The following is a 10,229-nucleotide window of genomic DNA, read 5'->3' as shown; positions in this document are numbered from 1 at the left end:
TTTGAATTGGCACTCTGCTCTCATTTACTGTCCCTCTTGTTGATATCTGAAATGTGATTTCATTTGTTTTTGTGACTTAAAGCACTCATTCACTACTCTACAGCACCCTCATGTGTCACATTCAAGAAAAACAATCAGGATTTTCCAGCAGCTAAGAGCATATAGATACATAACACTGAACTGTAAAACTATGTATTTGTAGTTAAAATCTCACAATTTGAGAATATTTATTCAGATTACAAAGATGATTGAAACATTTACATCCACACCTTTCCCACTAGCTGTCCACATCAGGCAGAAGTAATGAACACATAACTGATCCACACTTAACACCCTCTACCAAAACAATCTGATTTCTAGAAGCATCTGTCTTTCTGTAACAGCCTTATTTGCTAAGAGACAAAAATTAGATGTTTAGCTGCCCCTCTGTATTTTTAGGAAATAACCGACTTACTCGTGGAGCAGCCACAATGTAATTATGTGACAAGGTTCGAGGTAAGTTGTTTGATTCAATGACAGAGCTCAGGGTTTTTGCAACCTAAATGATAGTGTTTGAAACAAACATTTTTACAACGTCTAGAGTTTTAGTATCTGAAGCAAACAACGGCAGTGTAGATCTGACTGATGCCTGACTTCACTGGGATTCCTTAGACTAAACCCCAAACCCCATAAAAACACCAGTGTCTTTTTAAGAGTAGAGAGGATTGCTGCAAAAACTCCCAGGGGCGTTTTTTAGCCACCCACAGCTGTACCCAGGCAAACCATCTATTTCCTTTAACCCAGTTTAACCCTCTGTGCTGCTGCTTTGGCCACCGCAGAAAGGGTGTGTTTAACACATAATATTTCTATTCCTGCTTTCTGGTCTGCATGTCCGTTTTGGTCATTTTGGGCCTTTCTGTGCATCACGTGCAGCTCTCAGCCATGAAGAATCACATCATGCCACTTTTCTCAATTCTTCTGAAAGTGCTAGACTTGGTGAAGTATCTATGGAGACCAATTGCAACAAAAACATTCATAAGAATAAAAACGCATGCTGAAAACAAAAATATATGAAGGGGAAAATATTCCTTTAAGTGCTTCAGATATTTTGGTGTGTGGCTTGTGGAGGGCAGTGCTGCGTTTGTGTTCCTTTCTGTCCCACCTCATGCACCAACCGCAGACCGTCTCAGAGCGGCTGTCCCCTCTGATGGCAGTCCAGTGATTTCCTGCAACCAGCTTCCTCCCTCTCTCCTGTCCCTCGGGCCTCTCACCTAACCACCACCCTGCTTTCTCTCCACCAGGGCAGATCAAACAGCTGCCGCCCTGCCAGAGGACCATCCCTGTCCCCTATCCCACATGCTGACTATTTTCAGTGCACCCACATTCAGACTTGAATGCTTGAAGGGTGCTTGTAAACTCAGGCTGCCCAAGCAGGCAAGCAGTAGCCATCATGTAGTGAGAAATTCAACATTTATCCTCCTTGTCGTCTGTTCTTGGACCTGTGAAGTGGACTTACTTCAGTACATTTAATCATACAATTCTAATTTTACTGAATACTTCAACACCACCACATTTATTTGATGAGCAAAGATGCTTTACCACATAAGGTTCCACTAAGTAAACAAGGATCAGTCAATAAAATACTATTTTCAGGGGACTACAGTGCTTGTTTCTTGTTGCAGAACATAAACATGAGGATGGTAGCAAAAAGCTTGAAGGAATAAAATATAAAATGGATAGAATTGTGAAAAATACGTCAACTATATGAACAATTTACAACAAAGTTTGCAGAAGAATAAGAGGTAGAGAAAAAAAAATAAAAAGAATGTAACAGTCTTATATGTGTGTTATACGGAAGCCCAAAAAGTCATGATTAAATATATTTTATTTCCTCTGTTTTCTGGAGTTACTAAGATAATTTCTGGATATCTAAAAACCAATACTGATAGGTTGATCACTCTCTATAGCCAGAAGATGGCTTGCCAAGCTGCCTTTCTGCCACTGCCCACTTGATTGAACTAAGTGAAGCGCATCTGAAGGTAACCTTGGTTAAAAAAAAAAAAAAAGAACAACCAAACAAACAAACAAATGGCCCAGCGTTCTGGGTCAAGCTCCATGAGGTTTGTCCTTGTGCAGACGGTCTAGGTCTAAATCCAGCCTGTGGTCTTTTTCCTGCATGTTACTCCCCACTCTTGCCCTGTTTCCTGCTCCATCCACTGTTGTCCCCTCTTTGATTAAAGGCATGAAAGCCAAAAAATAATAATGAATAAAATAGATTAAAAAAAATCTTTGTTTAATCAAGACAATGATAATAAATGAGCTTGTGTATCAAGAAAACAACTAATAGCACAATATCTCAAGAAAACTGAAGAAATAAAATGTGTGTAATCATGACCTTTCAGGGCTTCCGTAGTATCCATTAAGACCTAATTCTAATAAAAGGGTTGTTTTAGGATTTTTTTTTATCTGGTCTGCTCATGCTGCAAAGAAGCATATACCTGTGACAGACTGCATGCTTAATCTGTGCATTCAGTGATTACAACATTTGTGTATTTTGTCCTATGGTTTTATCAAATTAGGCATAAGGCATAAAAACAGGCTTTTGTGGATGTATGGTTCACCCACAAGCTTCCAGGGATCCCAGTTTGCCAAATGAATAAATCATTTGCAAATATGTCTTGTTCCTTCAGACTTATATCACCCCATCTACCAACAAGAGTCAATGGCAGAGAAGATCTGACTTATTTTTTTGAGGGCACCACCTACATCCTAAGCTCTGCTGCTCATCCCACAAGTGCGTTTTTTTGACAAATGTAGCACCATTTAGGATGGAAATAAACAGACTCTCCAACGATACAAGAATCATTGCTAAGAAGCATTGTTACAACAAAGACAAAATCTAGCAAACACAAACAGCATTAGTTTTTGTGCTAAGCTTATATCATATTGCTAGCTTTCACAATGAGGAAGAACAGGAAAAAGGTACCATCATAATTTCAGTTCAACATTTCATTGCATGAATTTCACCTTGAATGTGCCCTCTCATTTTGCATTTTAACAAGCAATAAACAAGGATAGAACAAAGTCAATATAACACAAGAATAAAGTTAAAAAGATACCAAAATGTTTGTGGTGACCGTGTTTTTTTTTCTGATTTAGAAAGGACCTAAATTCTGCTGATTACAGTGACACATGTCTGCAGCTTGTTAGTGTATCTTTCATTATTCTGTGCAAGCTCGATGTGACTATTTTTAGTCAACATACTGGGATCTCTAAGTCTTTTATCCATTATTAAAAATTCATTTAGAGAGCCTTCTATTTGTGATGATTTCTGGCACCCCCTTTCGACCAAGTTGATAATATCCTTTCCCAGCTGATATCATTCAGTCCATGTCAACCTCTTCTTTTTTTTCTTTTTTCTTACCAGTCAAGTGCATTGCTGTCTGGTCAGCATAACTCTTGTTATGCATGCAAGGAACCCTTCCTGTCTTTGCACTGGAGAAAAAAATAGATAATCACTACACAGAAACATCTTTTGTAAATCATGAAAAGACATTGCTATTATTTTTGGACAGTTTATCACCCAGAAATGCTTTGTAGAGGGTTTGAACAGGGTCATCTGATAGAGGTTTTCACTGCTGATTTCAGTGTAACAGCACAACCTTTTAACTGGCAGCCAACAGAAATAGATAAAATGTTAAATTAATCAATCATAACTGAAATAACCAGTTTTGCACTTGCAACCCACACGCTTGCTGCTTTACTTATGTCTACCTACACCAAAGACTAGCTCTGTCGTGTAGTATACATTAAGCATGAATGTAGCTTACATTTATTTGTATTTCTTTATCACACAATTAAAAAACAAGTGTTTATTGAGGAATGCTTTAGTGAGGTGTTAAAGCCTGCTCATTCAGGCTCTTCAAAGGCTGCTAGTTATAGTTTTGATAAATGTGACTAGTAATCAGTTGCTGACCTCTGACTCTGATGGATAAAGACATTTTGGATGGTTTTAACCAAGGATGACAACATGTCATGGGCAATTCTTTCACTTATTGAAAGACAGGCAAATAGTGTTATTGCAATTCAAAGTAATATAGAACATTTAGAGAATCATGTTCTCCCGATCAAAAATGATTGAAGATCCTGAGACAAACATTTGTTTAGACACCTTTATTTTGGTCATTATGCTTTACACGACATAATGCATGTTCGGGTATATTACCATGTTGCTGGTAGTTTGCGGTTGCTTGACAGTTTTCTGGTGACTTATTTAATCATAACAGTCAATTTGACCATTACCATTTCACAATTTTCAAGTCACATACAAGGATAGCAGTTAGAACATGTTGTACAGAAAGTATTTGTGTACTCTTAATAATATTACTGGTCACCCAAACAAAACGAGCAGGTACAAAAACAAACAAAAACAGACAAACACTTAATTAAGAATCACCAGTTGAAGTCAGTATAAAAGGAACAGAGTGGAAAAGAATAAGTCAGGACACAACTCAGTTATAACACCTGCGTTTCACATGCTGTCTCCCTTACAAAAGCTGACTGGTAACTTTGTGGATTGCTTCCCCCATCCCTGATCACCTGTTTTCATAAATTAGTTTTCCTTCTTCTAAGCACCTATTTCTTGTAGTTTTCAAGTCGCGATGCTACTATTCCTCAAAGAAGGGTGAACTGCCTGTCTGTCTGGTTGAGGAAAAATGAACAGGGAGTTTACTTTAGTTTGAGAAATAGATTGCAAATTTAGTTGGTTGGCTTTCGGTAACTACTGAATCAACGTATCACGTTGAAGCAATGAGGAACCCAGAGAAAGAGCAGTGGACATTCTCAGCAGCAAAGACACCATTGGCCTCATCGTCAGGGATCTGGACGTAGACAGTATCCTGTTCATCGAGCAAAAGGACGGCACTACCGGACATTTGGTCCAAGAAGCCCTTGTTGTACTCATCATAAGTAAACATAACAGGCTGGCCATTCTTGTACAGAGCCACCAGGGCATGAGCTCCATTAACATGGATGCTGTAGGAGAAGTAGTAAACTCCAGGAACCTGGCAAGTGAAGATGCCGGTCTCAGGGTCATAGTGATTCTCAGCATTGTACACTATCTGGTCAAACTTAATGGGGCTGCCAGCAGCAGGATAGGGGGTGGCCAGGGCAGCAGTGAAAGCAGACATGGGAGACTTGACCATAACCTCAGCCATTCCCATTCCCTTGCCTTTCTCAAACACAACCTCACCAGGAGGACCTGGGGGACCAGGAGGACCAGCTGGGCCAGCCTCTCCATCAGCACCAGGCTCACCAGGCAGACCAGGGGGACCCTGAGGCCCAGGGACACCCTTAGCAGCCAAACCAGCTGGACCAGCTGGGCCGGGAAGACCTGGGTGTCCCTTCAGACCAGGAGCACCAGCAGGACCTTGAGGTCCAGCAGGTCCTCTGGAACCTGGAGCTCCATCAGAACCAGAAGCACCAGGCTCACCAGCACGGCCAGGATGACCCTTTGGTCCAGCAGGGCCTGGAATACCTGGGGCACCTGGGGTACCGGGTGCACCTACATTACCCTTGTCACCTGCAGGCCCAGTAGCTCCTCTGGGTCCAGGGGGACCAGCTGCTCCTGGATATCCCTGCTTGCCTGCAAAACCCTGTGCTCCCTGATCCCCTTTGTGTCCCTTAGGTCCCTGAGCTCCAGTTGCACCTGTGTCACCTTTGGAGCCAGCAGGGCCAGATTCACCTTGGAAACCTCTTGGACCCTGAGGTCCGGCAGGACCAACGGGGCCAGTTGCACCTGTAGCACCAGTATATCCTGTTGGACCTTGCTCACCCTTTGCACCTGTGGCACCTGTGGCACCTGTAGCTCCCCTCTCTCCCTTCTCTCCATTAGCACCTGGCTTTCCATATCCAGGGACTCCAGGGGCACCAGTGGCTCCAGCTGGTCCCATATGACCTTTGGGGCCAACTGGGCCGGGCATACCTGGGGCGCCATTGTCACCTGGTTTACCAGGAATACCTACACCTGGGGCACCAGCGTGTCCCTTTGGTCCCATTGGTCCCATGGGACCTGTGGCACCATCTCTACCTGGGCTACCTGACTTTCCTGGCTCACCTGGCATACCATTTTCACCTGGCTTTCCAACACCACCCTTACCCGGAGCACCAACTGGGCCCATAGGTCCCATAGGTCCGGTCTCACCCTGAGGTCCAGGTGCTCCTATCCCTCTGTCACCCTTGGGACCAGGCAGTCCAGGGATACCTGGATGTCCTTTCAGACCTGGCTCTCCTCTAGGTCCCATTGCGCCAGGCAAACCAGAGGGTCCGGGCTTGCCAGTGGCAGAGAGGCCAGCAGGTCCGGGGCTTCCAGGAGATCCAGGGGCTCCCCTAGGTCCCTGAGGGCCAGGGGCTCCAGTGTCTCCCCTCCCACCAGGGGCTCCATTGCTACCAGGTTTTCCAGGTCCACCAGGAGATCCGGGTTTGCCAGCGATGGAGCGACCAGGAGCTCCAGGAGGTCCAGGGGGTCCTTGAGGTCCAGGCTCACCTTCAGCGCTGTCACCTGCAGGGCCAGGAGGGCCAGGAGGTCCCTCAGGGCCGGGCTCACCTGGAGGACCAGGCTCACCTGCCACAGACACAACTGTAAAAAAAAAACAAAACACAACAAAAAATCAACATCAGTTCCACAAAAAAACAAACAAGGCACCACAAAAAAACTCCAGAAATGTGGTAGTCATGGAAACAAAGAGACACCAAGGAACTGCTCCACTCTCAAACTGTGTTAAATACTTCATATAGTCTATAAGTAAAGGTAACTGTGTTATTTTTATGATAAACCAAATATGATGAACTTCCTGTGCTTGTGCACACAGTTTGTCTGGCACCTCTAGGTAAGGCTCCTTGGAGTGACATGCAGTAAAAATTGATGGGTGAACTAGCTGCCACTTAGAATTAATATGTAACTCTGATGACTACATTTATACCATTTTAAACAAAATGTAATTCGTCAAACTCAAGCTGTCATTTGAAAAAGTTCTCTCCTGAATTCTGTCAAAGTGTTTCAAATTATAGATACATCATGAAACCTGCAATTTACATCACAGTAACAAGCACTGAATAGGCTGTAGTACAGTTTTTAATTGGTTTTGATGCAATTATATTTGGTTCCTGTAGGGGGAACGTGTCTTGTTGTCATATGTGTTTTAAGGTTTGACTGCATGGCTCTGATTTACAAGCAACACATTTATCCTGTTCTTTTTCTTCTGAAACTACAAACTGGAAAATGCTTCAAAATAAATGCAGAAAAAACGACTGTTTCTATGAAAAATACATGTACTTATTTGATATCAAATGCAGAGGCTTTTATGTGATGTAAACAAAAAAAGTTAAAAAAAAAATGTCTATAAGATGTCAAATGATGTCAAATTGTGTAGGTACTGTTGCCTGTCGTACAGGTCAATAAGGTGTAAGAGTAATCTTTTCACTAGATGAAAAAAAAAAAAAAAAAACTAAATAAGGAGTCTTTTTTTATTTGCTGCCTTAATGTGGTCACATGTGTTTGAGTGCAAAAGGCTCACTCCTTGGCAAACAGCAGCCCAGTTTGGATAAAGCCAAACAGATGTTTCTACTTTTGAGTAAAACAGGCACACCCAAAACAAACCACACTGCTGGGTGACTGCACTGTAATTGTCAGTTTTAAACTAAAAATAATTCACTAACAGCTACTTTCTCAAATAAAAATAGCAGTATGTTGATTCATACATCAACATTTCATATTCTGTATTGCATTTTAACCCTAATTTAACCAAACCATAATGAGTATTTTAAAATATATAGTACAGTGAGCTTTGGTGGGGATCTTTATACTATGTTTGAAATATGGAACTTTAATAGACACAGCTCAGGATTTCTAGCTAAAATGACAAAAAATCCAAAACATATGTCAAATATGAAAAAAAAAAAAAAAAACTTTAAAACTGAAAAATAGATTTACTCTCTAAACTGCTGAAACAGTGATGAGTATATTGTTCCAGATGGGGACCCTGGTATTATTTAATCAAAAAGGTAACCTGTCTGCCCCAGCCGATTAAAGACTATCTAAAACTACGACCACTGTACAGACCACCTCTTCTAGGCGTGTCTGTCTAATGGAAGAAACAGAATCGCAAAGCTGCACGCTGAGTAAATTTGTCTTGCTATTTAAATCCTGGATCTAAAAGACCGAATTTGATTGGAGGACCACGCAGACTGCTCCAGCCAATCAGAGTACGAGACAGCTCCAGGGTAAGGTGGAGTCTTCTCACAGTAAGGTGCAGCTGGCTGCTGGCTAGCATCTGTCGAGTTGCACGTGCTGCGCATATTTACTACACTAACTATGCCCCGTATGTTGATGAAGGATATCAAAATATCAGTTTTAGAGAAAAAGATGTGTCTTTGAAGCAAATTTTACTTCACAACTTACAAAAACTGGCGAAATTTTAGCGTTTATGTCAAGGAAATTGTCTAATTTTCTTACCGTGGCTCTTCACTTGGTAGGGTTGGTACTGAGGGGCCTTCACCATCTTCTTTACAACATAGCCCTTCCCGTGGGCTGCTGTCGAGGCCACCATGAAGAAGAGGATGCACGCAACTCGTATGTCCATCTTGCTAAGTCAAATCTGCAGGAAAAAAACGAGGAGATTGTCAGCACAACCACAGCAAAGGTAGAAACTTTCAACAAACTTTCTTTTCAATTTTGAGCTTCCTATTTTCCCCAAAAGCCTGAAAACCTTCTAACAGGGTGCACAGGCCAAACTTTTCAAGAAACTCTGCGTACAACAAATTAGGCAGAAGAGTTAGGCTAACAGAGGGTATATTTTAGATTTTAAGTTAGAGTATCCTGGATCATTCAGGACTCAAAAATGAGACCCAGGAAGCCCAGAGTAGATACACCAAAATCTGCCTCCCTTTCTCAGCCAGCCAAAGTAACAACACAAGGCCTAGAAACTGCATGGATGTTGCCTACACTCCTCCAGAGACTGAGTTGTATAAAGTGGAAGAAAGTCACACATACCAGCATCCAAAGGGGAAAAAGAAAAAAAATCAATCTCCTCAGCACCAGTGAGCTTCTGGTGCTGCTGTATATCCTTAGGGTAGGAGCACAACTGAGGATATGCTGCCCTCCAGTACAATGATGAGGGTTTTTATACCATATCTACCCCTCGCATCATTAAGAAAAAAAAGAAAAGCCCCCACCATACAAGTACCTCCCTCCTCAGAGCTAGGCTGTAATTAGCAGACAGATCTGCCCAAAGCGGGCATGTCACATCAGGGTGCCTCTGTGTCTTGAATATCCAGACACATGATTATCACTTATTTCAGTCTTTCTTCTGAACTAGAAAATAATCATGTTTGAAGCAACAAACTAAATCTTTGAAAGCCAAACAAAGAACACAAACAAGCTCAGTGGGAGGAATCGACTTAATCCGATAATACCTTTACCTTTTCAGGCTTTTAACACTTGACTCTTCACTTTGTCAGCAGATTTGGGAATTTTTACATTCATGACACATATTCATGTCTTTAAAGAGCTGTATTCATTCACGCTATAATGGCTTTTAAAATATGATGTCTAAAAATAGCCCAAACAAATCTCTGAAAAACAACTTGGAGTGGCACCTGTGTGTCTCAGTACAAAGCTTGCATTGAAGATGCACAGTCCCAGACTCATCTGCAAATTTACATCCAGTCCAGCCGGCTGGAGCAGACTCTTCTTTACCTTTCCTGACAGTCTGGGCCCCCCTGTGCGCCTGCCATGATAAGGTAAACAAGGGAAGCGGTGGGGAAAAGGTTGTCTGGAGTGCCATGGTTGGAAAAACTGCACTTTCAAGTTGCCTTAGATGGAAGCAAATAAATATGTCTATTTCTGATGTAGTGCTTTTACTTAAGGGGTTCACAGATTTAGTTTTGTACATTTCCTGGGTATTATTTGGTCAGCTTGCAGTTGTGGCTAACAGAGGACAAAGCTGTCTTTATTTCAGCTTTATTTCAGGATGGGCTCTTTTTCTTCAGTTGTGTATTTCTGAGAGTGTTTCTGCCTTAAAACAGCTGATAAAACTATATAAAGAGCCCCTGGAAATAATATTGGGCTGGTTTCTGTGCTGATTTTTGAATGCACTCAGTGTGCTCACACAGTACTAATGTTTGGACACCAGAGGGCAGGTTTTTACTACTACACAGCCGTCTCCATGGAGCAGCTCTTGCTGCAGAGAAGG

The 10,229-nt window shown here is 42.0% G+C and overlaps 1 protein-coding gene across 1 annotated transcript; it reads right to left on the bottom strand.

The window, feature by feature from the left end:
- Positions 1-4,195: 4,195 nt before the first annotated feature.
- Positions 4,196-9,116, bottom strand: col10a1a (collagen, type X, alpha 1a). The gene is made up of 3 exons (XM_074692167.1): positions 9,029-9,116; positions 8,492-8,633; positions 4,196-6,616 (listed from the first exon to the last, which is right to left on the bottom strand). The coding sequence occupies exons 2-3, from the start codon at positions 8,616-8,618 to the stop codon at positions 4,776-4,778; spliced, it is 1,968 nt and encodes a 655-aa protein (XP_074548268.1). The 5' UTR covers positions 8,619-8,633; positions 9,029-9,116; the 3' UTR covers positions 4,196-4,775.
- Positions 9,117-10,229: the final 1,113 nt, after the last annotated feature.

Source organism: Halichoeres trimaculatus, unplaced genomic scaffold (assembly GCF_033239565.1).
Source record: "Halichoeres trimaculatus isolate MK-OKI-2021-1 unplaced genomic scaffold, fHalTri1.1 fHalTri1_scaffold_17, whole genome shotgun sequence".
Lineage (NCBI taxonomy): Eukaryota > Metazoa > Chordata > Actinopteri > Labriformes > Labridae > Halichoeres > Halichoeres trimaculatus.
Note: the sequence above shows the minus strand (reverse complement) of the source record. Positions and strands in the feature narration are given on the sequence as shown.